The sequence below is a fragment of the Rhincodon typus genome, chromosome 7 (genome assembly GCF_021869965.1).
Source record: "Rhincodon typus isolate 14 chromosome 7, sRhiTyp1.1, whole genome shotgun sequence".
NCBI classification, from domain to species: Eukaryota; Metazoa; Chordata; class Chondrichthyes; order Orectolobiformes; family Rhincodontidae; genus Rhincodon; species Rhincodon typus.
The window spans coordinates 65742495-65759195 of record NC_063338.1 but is presented as its reverse complement, the minus strand read 5'-3'; the positions used below and the strand labels follow the sequence as shown (position 1 = coordinate 65759195).

General features: G+C 41.2%; 1 protein-coding gene across 1 annotated transcript in view; it reads right to left on the bottom strand.

The window, feature by feature from the left end:
• The window catches only part of gpr39 (G protein-coupled receptor 39), a 78392-nt gene extending 76888 nt beyond the window's left edge, over positions 1–1504 (bottom strand). Inside the window, exons 1-2 of the mRNA XM_020533187.2 lie at positions 1382–1504; positions 393–1261 (exon numbers count right to left, since the gene is read on the bottom strand). Coding sequence (XP_020388776.1) covers positions 393–1212 — 820 coding nt within the window. The 5' untranslated portion in view covers positions 1213–1261; positions 1382–1504. The remainder of the gene's footprint in view (positions 1–392; positions 1262–1381) is intronic.
• Positions 1505–16701: the final 15197 nt, after the last annotated feature.

The window sequence follows — 16701 nt, the reverse complement described above, 5'->3', positions numbered from 1 at the left end:
GGAGTATTTATGGCATGGTGTCCAATTTTCATGCCCCTTTTCCCAGCTGCCAACTCACCAAGGGGCCATAAAATCTAGATCTCGGTTTTACAAAATTCAAAATGTGTCAATGCGATGAGAAATCAAGTTTAAACAGATGAGACATTAAGGCCAGTTTCCATTACGTGGAACGAGAGAAGGAATGAATAATAACTGATCTATGATGGAAAGGAGAGGTGGGTGGATCGTCTCCCCAGTCATTTCCAATCTACCTTTGCAAATTGCAAATGTGCATTAATGCTAACACAAACAGAGTGTACACTGATATAGTTTTCCCAAATCTTAATGTCTTCAACAAATTTGAAAGCATAGTTAAACTATACTACACCATAAGAAAATACTGAAGTTCTTACCTAAAAATATAATGCTCTGTTTTCTAGATGCTTCCACGGCTGCACTCATATGCTTTGGTGGCTTTTTATTTCTGCTAGTTGCATTGTCAGACTTCATTCCAATTAGCGTATCCATCATCATTTTGCACATGAATGCAACTGAGACCAGTATCACAACATATACAATGAAAGCACTGAAAATACTCAACTGGAACACAATCTGATGGGAGCTGAGGTTGGTGCAAATAGTCAGGTTTGATTTTCTAATGTCACAGTGATTGCGAGCATGGTTGTGAGGATGGTCCTGATATGCCGCGAAAGGATCCTCCACCCCCATTGCAAAAAGGAGAGGCAAGGCTACCAAAAATGAAGTCAGCCAGACAAAGCAAATCAGCTTCACTGTTCTTGAACCAGAAAAAGATTTATACTTGAAAGGATGGCAAATTGCAATATAACGCTCAAAACTCAAAGTAGCAACATGCAATATCGTGGCATAGCTGCAGGTTTCAAAGAGGAAATTATAGATCTTGCATGTTGCATCTCCAGATGTTGTTGAGAATGGGTTCCATATCACGCTGTATAATTCCACAGGCATTCCCATTAAAAGAACAAGTAAATCCGCACACGAAAGACTGATCATGTGATCTGCAACACTCTTCTGAAGATATCCTTTTCTTTGAAGAACGCGTGCAACTTTTATAGTTAGGCTGTTTCCAATTATTCCAGTCACAAAAATAATACTGTACAGTACTGTAAGGCCTATTTTAACTGATTCTCTCACTTTAAAATCAGGTACATGCTTGTGGTTGAAAAAGGCTTCACAGTCAATATAACTTTCCATGACTAAAAACAGTGTGCTGAAATTATGTTAAATCTCCAAAACAGCAACACTGGAAGGAAAGAAAAGAAGAACAAGTTAGACACACATCACAAAAAGTAAGCACATAAAGGCAATTCATTCCATAAAACTGAATCACGATTTACTTCCACTTAAAACAAATAAAGTTCACCTTCGCAGATGAAAAGAGAAATCATATGAATTCTTCTTTTTGTTACTCAAAAGATAAAACACTGAACTAGTCAGTCCTCATATAATTTTCTATTTGACTGGAAAACTTCCGGAACTAAGAAGCCTGCAAGTAAAATCTTTGAATGTGAACTTTGGTAGGTTCAGTTAAATATTAATTGGTTAATCTTGGTGTGACGTACTTGAAGCTATGGAGCAATCAGTACTGATTGTGCCTTTGAACAAATCAGCATGATTGGATATGAATGTATAAACAAAGGTAGGGTTTTCCAAAAAGAATTGCGCCTTCTGCTTCCAAAACAAGTTCCAGCAAGTGATTATTCTAGAATAAATATTATTATTACTTCCCTTAAAATTTACCTTTTGGTTTCATCTTGTTATCAATTACTTTTCCAGACATTTACTTTCCTGTGGGTGAGTCAATGTTTGTGTTTTCTAACTATTTTGTAGAACTGCACGAATAAAATAACTTTTCATAGAATTATATATAATCTCCAGCAACACAATGGGCTACTTGACTCATTAGTTTATATCAGTATTTTTTCTCCACACAAGCCTGCTTTAATTCTCGCAAGCATGCTGAAGAAACTCCACCTTTCACTCACATTTGCAATGGGCATTTTTGCCAGAGGTTCCCCTGCCTATCTCTGCATCTCTATCAGGTCTTCAATGGCCAATCCCAGAGGATTGTCATCTGGATGGAGCTCTGCAGTTGCCTGGACTCCGGCTGTCCTCTGAGTATGAGACACCTCAGCTCTCACAATTTCCCTCAGCTGCAGGAATCTCATGCAGCTTCTCAATGCTCATCAGATTGCAACCCTGAGCCTAATCGCAAATGTGCAACCACTGAGATGAATGTCTGTACTTTGGTGCAGGGGGATGCTGTGATGGTACATCCTCACAGTCTGTAATATCATTATCCTAAAAGTAGTGATAGAGCTGGAAGTGAAGATCAAACTGATTTACCTCTCACTCTTGCTGCAAGGACATGAGGTGGAAAATACAAACAATTAACTCATTGTTATGTACAATCCCTTGTCCCATACTCCTTTACATCCATTAGTTAACGCAAGACTGGAGGCATCCTCATTCGACTTTCCTGCACTGGACCCAAGTTGTGGATTGGTCTTGACATCTGTTAACCAACATTGTGTCCCTCATTCAGGTCATGTTATTTGGTAGTAATGGCCTTTTGCTGCCACCCTAGACCTCCTTCTATTAATGGATGACCTCAAGACAACCTGCAGCAAAGCAGCAGTGACCCGTGGGGCCATTCAGTCATTATGGTCAACAAGCAAGAATTTGCTGGTAGCAGTCACAATTTCCCAAAGCTCACCAGACAGCAACAGTGAAGTTCCTGGCTTACAGGGAATGAATGCCTGTCCTTAAAATATGGTGCCTCAATAATTGACTCAAAAGGTAATACCAGGGGCATCAACTTCCTGTCCATCTTTGCTGCATGATTTGCCATGCTCCTTGCCTATGTATACCTTATTGGCTGGCCACTGTGTGATCATGCAAGGTCAGAATTGCATGCATTTCTGATTTCACCACTGAAGACTTAAAGACAATGGAAGATTTCACCTATCAAATTAGGGTATAATATGGAAGAAGACAATTCATTCCATCACATAAATGACCAATTTTTCAAAGAGTAATCCAATTATTCCCTCTGCCTTGCCTTTTGCATATACTCTTGCAGCTTTTTCCCTTTCAACTATATATCCAATTCTGTTTTGAAGGCTATGATTGAATCTGATTTTACCACCACCTACCATCAGGCTGGGCATTCCAAGTTCATACCATTTGTTGCATTAAAAAGATTTCCTGTTTTGCTAGTCTCTTTAAACCTCCATTGTTTTTAGGTTCTCAGTGTTTGATTCATGCCCAGCACATTGGTATGGTCCCAACATAATCAATACAAGATGAAGTCCAAACAGATAATCAAATTCACCCTTGAACTGAAGCAGATAGAAATAAATTCCAAATGACATGGTTCTGCCTTCATAGAGTATTGAAAGGATTTTGTTAAACACTATCACAACCCTTTGCGCCTTCCTTGACCTTGTTCAAGATTAGTCAGGCATGTTTGTGGTATCCAAGCATCCAAGAAATTTGTTTGCTCATCCCCTGAAACAAACATTACGGATTCTCAATCTTCATTTGACAGTCACCATAGCATTTTATGGAGTGTGAGTTTGCCATTTTCATTTTCTCTGCCTTCTTATTCTGTTCATTTTTATTCTTTCTTTTTTCCTATAGTGGCATCTTGAACATTTTTCCAGAGAATTTATGGTTAGTTAGAAAAAACATGCTACTGTACCCTGGGTGTTTAAAATTGCCTCCTATTTCCTCTCTTAATGTTCCATCATGAATACCACATGCTGCTTGCTATTTCTTCTGCCTATGGATCTGTATTATATGTAATATAATATAATGTATTATGCCGATGCTAAAGTGTATTAGTAATTGGTCTGGGTGTATGGTGCCATCTAATAGTGTCATCCCCTTCTAGCTCTGCTTATGTGTTGACTTCAGCTTTTTAATGGAATAATATTTTAAGAACAATGTTTTAAACAACAACAGAAATATAAAGTATTAAATAGAAGGTCTTTTGCACTAGTCCAGCGTGTAACAAAATCAGTCTGAATTAAGACTGTAATAAGACATGAAATGTAAACTAAATGAACTGGAGTGAATTTAGAGTGAAATTTTTATCTAAGTCCACAGCATACAACTCATCAGATTAGGAGAGTAATACTAAAGATTGTAAAAATGTTCTTCATAAGTAAAATTAAACTTTAAAGTGTTATATCTAATCAAAAGTTCTGTTTATTCAATGTAATATCTTTAATCAACCCAGGTCAAAGACTAAAAGACAGGACACATTAAATAAAAATGAACGTAAATGTTTGAGTTGTTTTTGTATTCATGGCTTCATGATGTCTAATTCTAATTTCTAATTCATTTAAACTCTGAAAATCCAACTATTTACTGAAACGATTAATTAACAAATTACCTTACAAAATCAAAGAACATAAACTCTAATAATTGATATGGACCAGAGCAGAACCCCGCCTCCGCCTCCCACACCCCTGCCAAGATATAGCTTAGACCCTAATTTTTATCTCCATTTAAGGGCAAGTGTAAGGTGCTGTGTTCCAGATGTAATTGAATTGATCCACATCTGGGCTTTAAGCAAAACACACTTTATTCTTACAACACAGTAAAATACAAAAAAACAACTTTAACTCTACTGAAATATTTAACAAGATAACATATTATTTAACCACTTATCTTCAACTATTTCAATATAGGTAGTATCCCATAAACACAAAAAACGCAGCTCAGCAAAACAGTTAGGATTCTCATGTGCCGTCTCTCTCCAGTCCAGAAGAAACAAACAATGTGCTCCTTTTGATTTTTAAGAGAAAGATGCTCATCTAAGACATTTCTCTAGCAGTTTTCAGTAGCCAGCAAAACTTCAGCTAACTGAAAGTAAAAAGTTCCTGGGTCTGTGTGAGCCCTAATCCTCCCCATTTATGATTCTTTTGTCTCAGTTGAAAAAAAACACCCAGGGAGAAATTTGAAGCTGTTTACCAACTTTCTGTCTGAGGGATACATTCCAGCACCACTGTGGCAACACCCTCTGCAAGGGAAACAGCACAAAACACCTCTCTTAAAGTCACAGCCCCAACAAATAAGTAGTTAATTTTAAATAAGCAGTTTTTAAAAGGTGATAAAATTATAATAATTATGATTACTTATGCACCAAATCAAATGACAGTTCCACATATAATCAATCAAATAAGGGAAATGGTAGTCACACAAAATCACAGAATCAGGAAGTGTCAGTAGGCCCACAGTGCCTGCACCAGATCTTCAAATAAGTGCCATTACCTATTGGCAATCTCCTGCTATTTCCCCATATTATTGCACATTGTTATTTTTTTAACCCAGAAATAGTCCAATAGCATCTTGAATACCTCAATTGAACTTGCCTCTACCGAATTTCCAAGCAGTGCATTTCATATCCCCAACTACTCATTTTTTTCTCATGTCACCCTTGCAGCCATCTGTATTGAATGCAGTGAGATGTTGAGCTTTAGATATGGGTCTGGGATGTCACAGCACCACGAACATTCCCTTCTTGGTGACATTGATAGTCACTGAGTTGGCATGGCAGCTTCACTAATTTGCTGTACATGCTGAGCCTGAACGTGGGCAGATAATAGGGAAATGTCCCTAGTTATCCAAGTGCAGCATGTATCACTGTATGGTGAAGTATCCTCAGTTCCCATCTGCAGGGTGTGCCACTGATGAGTGTTGAACTACCTATGAACCTCTTTCATTTCTTCTGTTCCCATTTCCACTGACAGTCCTGGGTCCTGTTGCTAGTAACATATTGGTCACTGCCCACCTCATAAGGTGAAGACAGATGCGGAGGACCAAGGCTGATGGCAAGCCCTCAAGCAACAGTAGGCCAGCAGAGAGGTTGAGGAGCACCCAGTTCAGGGAGAGGTCACTGCCACAGGATCACTCAGGATATGTGGAGAGTGTAGGAGGCTCAGAGATTTTTGGCCCAATCTCCATTTCCTGGAGATGAGCTAGGTGGTGTTTATCTCATGGCACTGTGGCAGAACTGTGCCTAATGCTGGAGCAGAATCTGAGGGCTGTAGTAATGGGAAGCAATCCTGTCCAGTGGATGTGAAGGCAACTGTGCTCTGAACCTTAGTGTCTGGCTACCTCCAGGGGTGACCTGTGTGGAATCTCTCAGTCGTGAACCCACAAATGCATAAGGACAGTGACTGATGCCTTCTGAGCTCACACCAGTTCATTTTCTTCTTCCACGATGAGGTCAGTGCTGCAGCCTGAGCCATCAGATTTGGAAAAATAGCTGATTTTCCCCAGTTACATGGTGCCAGCGATAGATTCACAGACAGCGACAAATCACTACACTGTAGAACTCACCGATAGGAAATGTTTCCATTTTTTTTAATTTTCAGGTCATTTAAAATCACTGTTACCACATGTACATCTTCTCTGTATCATTCAAATTCCAGTAAATGTGCTGCTGAAGTGGAGACAATGGCATAGTGGTATTACTGCTAGAATATTAAGCCAGAAACTCAGCCAATGTTCTGGGGAGCTGGGTTGGAATCCCATCATGGCAGATGGTAGAATTTGAATTCAATAAAAAAAAAGTCTAAATTAAGAAACTGCTGGCCATGAAACTGTTGTCAATTGTCAGAAAAACCCATCTGGCTCACTAATGTCCTTCAGGAAATTACCTGGTCTGGCCTACATGTGATTCCAGACCACAGCAATGTGGTTGACCCTCGGCTGCCCTCTGAAATGGTCTAGCAAGCCACTCAGTTGTAACAATTGAAGGTTCAACATAGAAATGAAACCAGATGGGCCACCTGGCACTGGCCTAGGCACCGGAAATGACAAGAGCATAAATAGCCCTTTCAAACCAGCAAAGTCCTCTTCACCAACATCTGGGTGCTCATGCCAAAACTGGGAGAGCTGTCTCACACTCACAGCCTGACATAGTCATACTCATGGAATTATAGCCTGCAGACAATGTCCCAGACACCACGACTACCATCCCTGGATATATTCTGACACAACTAGCAGAAGTGGTGAAACAGTGGTGTACAGTCGGGTGGGAGTTGCCCTCAGAATCCACAACATTGAAAGCAGACCCCATGAAGTCTCATGCCTGCAGGTTAAACATGGTCAAGGAATCTGTCTGCTGATTACCACGTACTGTACTCCCTTGGCTAATGAGTCAGTACTCCTCCATGATGAACAACATTTGGAGGAAGCACTGAAGGTGGCAAGGATAAACAATATACTCTGATTGGGGTTTTCAATGTCCACCACCAGGAGTGGCTAAATGGGACAGACGTCGAACAGATTTAGCAATTCAAGATTGGGCATTCATGAGGCACTGTGAGACATCAACAGCAGCAGAATTATACTCCAATACAATCTGCTACCTCATAGTCTGGCATTTCCCCCACTCAACCATGACCATTAAGCCAGGGATCAGCTCTAGTTAAAAGGAGGGTGCAGGAAGGCATGACAGAAGCAGTGCCAGGCATAACTAAAAATGAAGTGTTAGCCTGGTGAAGCTACCAAAGAGAACTACTTGTATGCTAAACAGCATAAGCAGGAGGTGAAAGACACAGCTAAGTAACCCCACAACAAAAGGATTAGCTCTGTAGTCTTACCACATTCAGTCATGAGTAGTGATGAACAATTAAACAAGTCATTGGAAGATAAGTCTCCAAAAATATTCTCATTCTCAATGATGGAAGAGCCCAATATATCAGTGTGAAACAATCTTCAATTTGCAACAATTTGCAACAATCTTCAGCCGGAGGTACCAAGTAGATGATCCATCTTGGCTCCTCCAATGGTTCCCTTCATCACAGATACCAGTCTTCAGACAATTTGATTCACTGCACGTGACATCAAGAAACAGTTGGAGGCACTGGATACTGCAAAGGGTATTGGCCCTGACAACATTCCGGCAATAGTACTAAAGACTTGTGCTCCAGAATGTGCTGTTTCCCTGTCCAAGCTCTTCCAGTTCAGTTATAACACTGGCATCTACCCGACAAAGTGGAAATTTGCCCAGGTATGTCTTGTGCACAAAATGTAAGACAAATCCAACCTGGTCAATTTTCACCACATCAGACTACTTTTGATCATCAATAATGTGATGGAAGGTGTCATCAACAGTGCTATCAAGCAGCACATGCTCAGCGATAGCCTGCTCACTAATGGAGTTATGTACCACCACAGCCACTCAGCTCCTGACCTCATTACAGCTTTAGATCAAACATGGACAAAAGAGTTAAATTTAAGAGGTGAGGTGAGAGTGACAGTCCTTGACACCAAGGTCAATTTGACTGAGCATGCCGTCAAGGAGCTGTAGTAGAACTGAATTCAAAAGAATTCGGGGGCAACTCTCCACTGCTTGGCATCACTGTGGCATTACCCTTGCTTTAGTTCATTCAATGTTTTTTAGTAAGCCAACATGGTTCCTCTTGTCACTTCTGTTCAGTACCTCAGATGTGTCCTGAGGCTCCATCATTGGTCTCATTTAACCTCACATATTGAATTTTCCTTCAAACGTTAGTATCGGGTTAATTTCATACCTACAATGATGAAACTCTGCTCCACCGCTCCATTACTTCTCTAAATTCAATGACTCTCTGTGCTGACAGATTTTTAGATGACAGCAAATCCTGGATCTCCTCCATCTTTGAAAGACCAAGGCTAGCTATTTTTCAGCCTGTCATAATTTTTGTTCCCCAGATATTGACTTCACTCTGCCCCAGCTGATCAATCATAATACACCAAATGTTCTTGATCTCAAAGATAAGTAACACATAACACACCTTATTCATAAGTAAACAGTTTCCTGCCTTATGTGCCCCTGCCAACCTCACCATCACTGCTGCTGAAATTTTTATTCACCTTTTCTTATACATGCCTTGGGGTCTTTTCTTCCATATTAATTTAGATTATTTCACCTTTCTTATCATTTCAACTAAGCTTTCAGTCTTCTGGCATAATTTTTCTCGGTTTGTTTCCTGTATTCCCTTTATCTATAGCTTCTCTCCTATTTGTGAAGTGCCTTGGGATATTTTCTATCTTAAAGGTGCAATATAAATGTAAATTACTGTTATTGAATCTTGGGAAAGTGGCAATGATATTTCCTGATTAAAAGAATCAACTGGTGGAACTCACCCTGTCAGTGAGAGAATTTAGCTCTATCAGACATTTAGCCAATAATTAAAGCTATAGATTTACTGTAAATGTTTAATTAATTGTCTGTGATTGTACTTACTTGAATTGGTGTGAAAAGGACATTTCGTTATGTATTAGGTTGATTTCTGAGAAGTCCATTTTTTCTAATTTTTTCTTCTCTTGTATTTCAAAAATGGAGACAATGTCAGGGAGTACCTATGAGAAGTATCTTAGCTATAAAATTAAGGATGTAAAAAGATACTACATAAATACACTGTATCTTGCTCTTAGCATATTAAGGATGCTGCCTGGATGCAACAGAATTCTTTATCAACTGGATAGCCGTAAAATATTTTCCCATTCCAAGTTTACATACCCAGCTATGCCATGCCTTTACACAACACTACAACTCTTGGGATAACAACTGGGACACTCGTTGAAGATTTGCATTGCTCACATTAATAATATATTTTATTATATATATATTATATAAAAATATATTCCAATATTTAGGTAAAAATTGATGTCCGACATTGAATGAGGTTATCAACACAGTTTATACCACTTCTGTCTCTATAAACATCACAACCACTAGTTCCTGTTCCCACCCTGGAAGACTTAAGTTAGGAAATGATCATTTCAGGCCTAATGAAAGCAACCTCAACTATTCTCAGATATCATGTTAGAAATTTTAGGGAAACGTTGCTGTATTGAATTATAGATATAATTAAAACATTACAACATGCTTGAAGTAGCTACATATTGTTCTGTGAAATAATTCCAGAGGCTAGTCGCCCATCTAGTCCATTTGGCTGACTTCGTTACAATCACTACATTCTGTATTCTTAATGCGTCTCTAATAGTACACATTGTTTCTTTAAAGGGCATTGCACAAAAGTGAACACAATTTGCATGCTTTACTCAACTTATTGTTTTTAGCCTTGTTGAATTCCTTAGAAGGTTGCTTAACTGTTCTTACCTATTCCAACCTTTATGAGGTGTAAAGTCTTGAATAGCCGTATTATGGGAGATGGCGGGCTAAGCAACCAACATAATCAAAAACCCCTCCTACCCCAGTATTACTCTCTTCAACCCTCTTCCATTGGAAAGAGGATATAAAAGTTTGAATACATGTATGGTCAGATTCAAGAACAGCTTCTTCCCCGCTGTTGTTTGACTTTGAATGGACCTCTCAAATGTTAATTCTGATCTCTCTCTCTGCAACTTCACTGTGACTGTAACACTGTATTCTACATTCTGTTCTGCTATATTGATGCACTTTGTACAATACGATCTGTTTGTATAATATGCAAACCATCCCATTTCATAATATCTCGGTATATGTCCACTGATCAATCAATCAATCAAGGTTTTATGGGATGTTTACAGTCTGCCATATCACCCAGTATGGAATGGTGCTGCAAAGACAACCACATACAGTTTGTGAGGTAGTTTTCAATTAATGAAAAATTCAGTAGTAACTTTCAGTGTCTCTTCAATATAGGGTAAACAAATTTTCTGTTCTCTCACAGAATAACTGCATAGTCTACAATGGGTTGCTCACCTTATGAGTTTAAGGAGTTATTTTTACTCACTTGTGGAACATAGGCATCGCTGACTGGGACTGGCATTCGTTACCTATCCCTAGTTGCCCTTGAGAAGGTAATGGTGAGCTGCCTTCTTAAACTGCTGCAGTCATTTGCTGATGATAGCCCCACAATGCTCTTAGGAAGGGAACTCCAGAAGGAAGGGAATTCCAGACTTCCGACCTAGCAACAGCAAAGGAACAACAATATATTTCCAATTCAGGATGATGAGTGACTTGGAAGGGAACTTGCAGATGGTGGTGTTCCATGTCTTGGCTTTCTAGATGGAAATGATTGTGGGTTTGGAAAGTGCTGTCAAAGGATCTTTGGTAAATTTCTGTAGTGCATCTTATAGATAGTATACACTGCTGTTACTGAGCGTCTGTGGTGGAAGTTATGGATGTTTGTGGATGTGGTGCAATCAAGTGGGCTGCTTTGTCCTGGATGGATTCAAGATTCTTGAGTGTTGTTAGAGCTGCACCCATCCAGGCAAGTGGGGAGTATTCCATCACACTCCTGACTTGTGCCTTGTAGATGGTGGACAGGCTTTGGGGAGTCAGGAGGTGAGTTACCTGCTGCGGTATACCTAACCTCTGACCCGCTCCTGTAGCCACTTTATTTATGTGGTGAGACCAGTTGAGTTTTTGGTCAATGGCAACACCCCAGAAACTGCTGGTGGGGGATTCAGTGATTATAACACCATTGAACGTCAAGGTACAGTGGTCATATTGTCTCTTAATGGAGATGGTGGTTGCCTGAAATGTTACTTGCCACTTGTCTGCCCAAGCATGGATATTGTTCAGAGCTTGTTGCATTTGAAAATGCACTGCTTTAGTATCTGAGAATTTACAATTGTGGTGAACATTGTGCAATCATCCAATGATTGTGAATATCCCCACTCATTGCTGAAGCAGCTAAAGATCATTGAAATTGGGATACTACCCTGAGCAACTCCTGCAGAGATGTCCTGGAGCTGAGATGACTGACCTCCAGTAACAATAACCATCTTCCTATGTGCCGGGGACGGCTCCAAACAGAGGAGAGTTTGCCCTGATACCCATTGATTCCTGTTTTGCTAGGGCTCTTTGATGCCACACTCAGTCAAATGCAGCCTCAATATCAAGGGCCGTCACTCTCACCTCAGCTTTGTAATTCAGGTCTTTTGTCCGTGTTTGAATCAAGGCTGTAATGAGGTCAAGAGCTGAATGGCCCTGGCAGAACCCAAACTGGGTATCAGTGAGCAAGTTGTTGCTAAACAGTTAAAGCTAAATAGCACAGTTAATGATAACTTCCATCACTTCACTGATGATCACCGCTGATGTGGTGGTAAATGGTCAAGTTGGATTTGTCCTGCTTTTTATGTACATATTTTGGCAATTTACCACATTGTCAGGTAAATGCCAAAGTTGTAATTGTACTGGAACAGCTTAGCTAGGGGAGTGACAAGTTCTGCAGCACAAGTTTTCCTTATTATTTCTGGAATGTTGTCAGGTCCCATTGTCATTGAAGTATCCAGTGCTTCCAACCATTTCTTGATATCACGTGGCTGAAGATTGGTAACTATGGTGTGGGGACTTCAGGTGAAAAGGGATGATGGATCATTCACATGGCATTTCTGGCTGAAGATTGCTGAGAATGCTTCAGCCTTATCTTTTGCACTGATGTGCTGGGCTCTTCCATCATTGAGGATGGGGATATTAGTGGAGTCTCCTCTTCCAGTGAGTTGCTTAATTGTTCACCATCATTTTCAACTGGACGTGGCTTAAAGCTTAGATCTGAACTGTTTATTGGGGGAATTGCTTAGCTCTGCCTATCACTTGCTGCTTATGTTGTTTGGTAGGCAAGTAGCCCTGATTGGCAGCTTTACCAGGTTGACACCTCATTTTCAGCAATACCTGGTGCTGCTCCTGCATGCCCTCCTGCACTCTCCATTGATCCAAGGTTGATCCCTTCGCTTGATGATAATGGTTGAGTGGGGGATATGCTGAGCCCTGAGGTTGCAGATTCTGTTCGAGTAGGATGCTGCTGTTGATAGTCTACAGTGCCTCATGTACGCCTAGTTTGAGTTGCTAAATCTGTTTGAAGGTCGAGCCCATTTAGCACGGTGATAGTGCCACACAACACAATGGAGGGTATTCTTAATGTGAAGGTAGGAGATCAAGTTTGCTTCAGTCTCTTATTGGTTCCCTCACTACTTGCTGCGGTCCCAGTCTGGCAGCTATGTCCTTTAGCACCCGACCAGCTTCATCAGTAACTTTGCTGCTGAGCAATTGTTGTTGGGTGCATATTGAAATCCTCCACACAGATTACATTTTTCACCTTCCCATCCTTAGTGATTCCTCCAACTGTTGTTCAATATGTAGAGTACTGACTCATCTGTGAAGGAGGATGGAACACGGTAGCCAATAGAAAGTTTCTTTTCCCATGTTCAATCTGAAGCCATGAGATGTCGGGTTCTGGAGTCAATGCTGAGGACTCCAAGGACAACTCCCTCTTACTGGGTATCACTGTGTCACCATCTCTGCTGTCAGTGGACCGGACATATCCAGGGATGGTGATGGTGATGTCTGGGATATTGTGGGTAGGGTATGATTCTGTGAGTATGACTACGTCAGGTTTTTGCTTCAGTCATCTCTCAGACAGGTCTCCCAATTTTGGTGTTAGCCCCCAGATGTTAGTAAGGAGGGCTTTGCAGGGTTGAAAGGGCTGGTTTTGCTGTTGTCGTCTTTGGTGCTTGGGTTGATGTCTGAAGGACATTAGTAACCAGTTGGGTTTTTCCAAAAATTGACAATGGTTTCATAGTCATCAGTTGATTATTAATTCCCGATTTTTTTATTAAATTGCACAATCAGCGATAATATGGTTCTAATTGGGGTCCCCAGAACATTTGCTGAGTTTCTGGATTAATAGTCTAGTGATAATATAAGGCCATCAATTCCCCATAAAGTGTTTAGAAATGCTCCCAAGACATGGTGTAGTTTGCTTGAGGCTGTCATTAATAGCAAAATGTGGAGAAAAATAAGACACAATGAAGATGATTCATAATATAGGCAATATGCAACTTAGAGAGTTCAGTATTGGTCGGAAGCTCATAATGATTTGACTGGATCCAGCTATATTAACGCATTGCTGTCTGTGAGACAATTGCATGGGTCATTAGGACAACCTGGCCCATATACTTCAGGATGGACTTTGGTTAAAGGGGTTGCACATGGCTGTTTGTGTTAGCATCCTGAAATAAAGGAACCCATCCACACTCCCCTCCAGCTCCACCACACCCGGCACTTTTCCCTGCAACCGCAGGAAGTGCTACACCTGCCCCCATACCTCCTCCCTCACCCCCATCCCAGGCCCCAAGAAGACTTTCCACATCAAGCAGATGTTCACCTGCACATCTGCCAATGTGGTATACCGCATCCGCTGTACCCGGTGTGGCTTCCTCTACATCGGGGAAACCAAGCGGAGACTCGGGGACCGCTTTGCAGAACACCTACGCTCGGTTCGCAATAAACAACTGCACCTCCCAGTCGCGAACCATTTCAACTCCCCCTCCCATTCCTCAGACGACATGTCCATCCTGGGCCTCCTGCAGTGCCACAACGATGCCACCCGAAGGTTGCAGGAACAGCAACTCATATTCCGCTTGGGAACCCTGCAGCCCAATGGTATCAATGTGGATTTCACAAGTTTCAAAATCTCCCCTCCCCCCACCGCATCCCAAAACCAGTCCAACTCGTCCCTGCCTCCCTAACCTGTTCTTCCTCCCACCTATCCCCTCCTCCCACCTCAAGCCGCACCTCCATCTCCTACCGACCAACCTCATCCCGCCCCCTTGACCTGTCCGTCCTCCCTGGACTGACCTATCCCCTTCCTAACTCCCTACCTACACTCACCTTTCCTGGCCCCATCCCCGCCTCTTCAACCTGTTTGTTTCCTCTCCACCTATCCTCTCCTCTATCTCTCTTCTATCCGCCTCCCACTCTCTCCCTATTTATTTCAGAACCCCCTTCCCCTCCCCCTTTTCTGATGAAGGGTCTAGGCCCGAAACGTCAGCCTCTCTGCTCCTATGATGCTGCTTGGCCTGCTGTGTTCATCCAGCCCTGCACCTTGTTGTCTCGGATTCTCCAGCATCTGCAGTTCCTACTATCTCTCATCCTATTCCTACTGCCTGCTTACCCTTGTTTGTAGGTGTTGCCGTGCTCTTGCAATGATCTGCAAGAGAAAAGATTGTAGGGCATTTGCAATTCAATGGAACCCCTATCCATTTTGGTCTCGTCTGTTCAAGGTAGAGAAAAGAGTTGAGCCCTCCTTCTTGGCCACATTGTGCTTATCCCAAAAGAACATAGTACAGATGTTACAACCTTCTAGTTTGAGGATCCAACTGGAGTGCTCACTGAGCTGTTCGCCCAACTTAATTGCAGAGTATTGATGCTGCATAAGCTACACATGGACTCTTTCAGACAATCGAATATCCTTTCAAATATTCCCGAAAGACAGTTGAATACTTTCAGCAATTGAAAATGCATGAAAGCATCTTCTTTAAATAATGAATTCCTGAAGTCTATATTTGTGTCTGCTTCAGTGGGGCTAGAATGCAAGTTCTTTCCTAGTCCTTCCTTTCCATTTGTGTCTGCTCATTTGCACTTTATGAACTACCTGGTGCAGATCCTTCTAGGCATGACGGGTGTTCATTTCTGTACTGATGCATGGAAAATTCAATAAAAGGAGGAAAGTGGCAAAGCATCTTCTGTAGCATTTCTCTCTCAGTGTATATGAGTTGTTAACTGGATTTAAAGAAAGGAAGAAGTAGAAGCATTGGCATTAGTGCAAATAACAAAAACGTAGGAACAAAAGAACATAAGAACTAACAGCAGGAGTGGGAAATCCAGCTCCTCAAGCCTGCTTTGCCATTTAATAAAATCATGCCTGATCTCATCTTGGCCTCAACTCCACTCTCTTGTTTATTCTCCATAACCCTTCCACCCATTACTAATTAAAAGTCTGACTAGCTCCTCCTTAAAATTACTTAATGGCCTGGCATCCACCACACATAAGGTAGTAAATTGCGCAGATTCACAACCTTTTTGAGAGAAGTATTATCTTTTCCCCCCGATTTAAATCTGCTCTCTTTTATCCTAAAACTATGACCTTCTGAAATAGCACGTGGACTCACTGCAGTCAGCTATTATTAAACAAACTTTATTCACATCTCCTCAAAAGAGAGGGCAATGGCTGTATATTGGCAATTGTGTAACAGATTTAAGATCTTGGAGCGACCTTGTGATGATGTCATAGAGATGCTCCTCACTGGGCATAAATAGCACAGGGTAAGTAGAGTTACGAAAGAGAAAGAAACACATGGAGAGCTAGGCAAAAATCTGAAAGTGAGTTGTATTAATGTCTTAAAAACATGCAGAGAAGCATGAGAAGTAGACTGACACCACTTGGCTAGTTACAATAATGTAAAAGTAAGATTAAAGCCTGGTATAGCTCTGAATACCATGTATTGGAGTACTTAGCATCAAAATGTCATAAATATCATCATAAGTCTGAAGACAGTTCTGGGCCTTACCTCTTCCTTTTCTGATGAAGGGTCTAGGCCCGAAACGTCAGCCTTTCTGCTCCTATGATGCTGCTTGGCCTGCAGTGTTCGTCCAGCCCTGCATCTTGTTGTCTCTTGCCTCTTCCTTGTTTGTTTTGAACCCAAACTCATGGATATGGCCATAAAACCATGCAATGAAAAATGGAAGCAGCAACAAAATTCATTGCCAGAAATCATGACAGCAGGGAAGATCAAGGAACAGACCTTAAATCTTTTAGAGAGGCGAAGAATCCAAAAAAATCACTTTGTCAAAGTATCAGCAGTACAGCTTGAAGACCAGCTAGCAGTCAGAAAAGCCACAGAGTTGAAAAGCTGTTGTGAAGAAAAAAAAATCTCTGAACTGAAAAT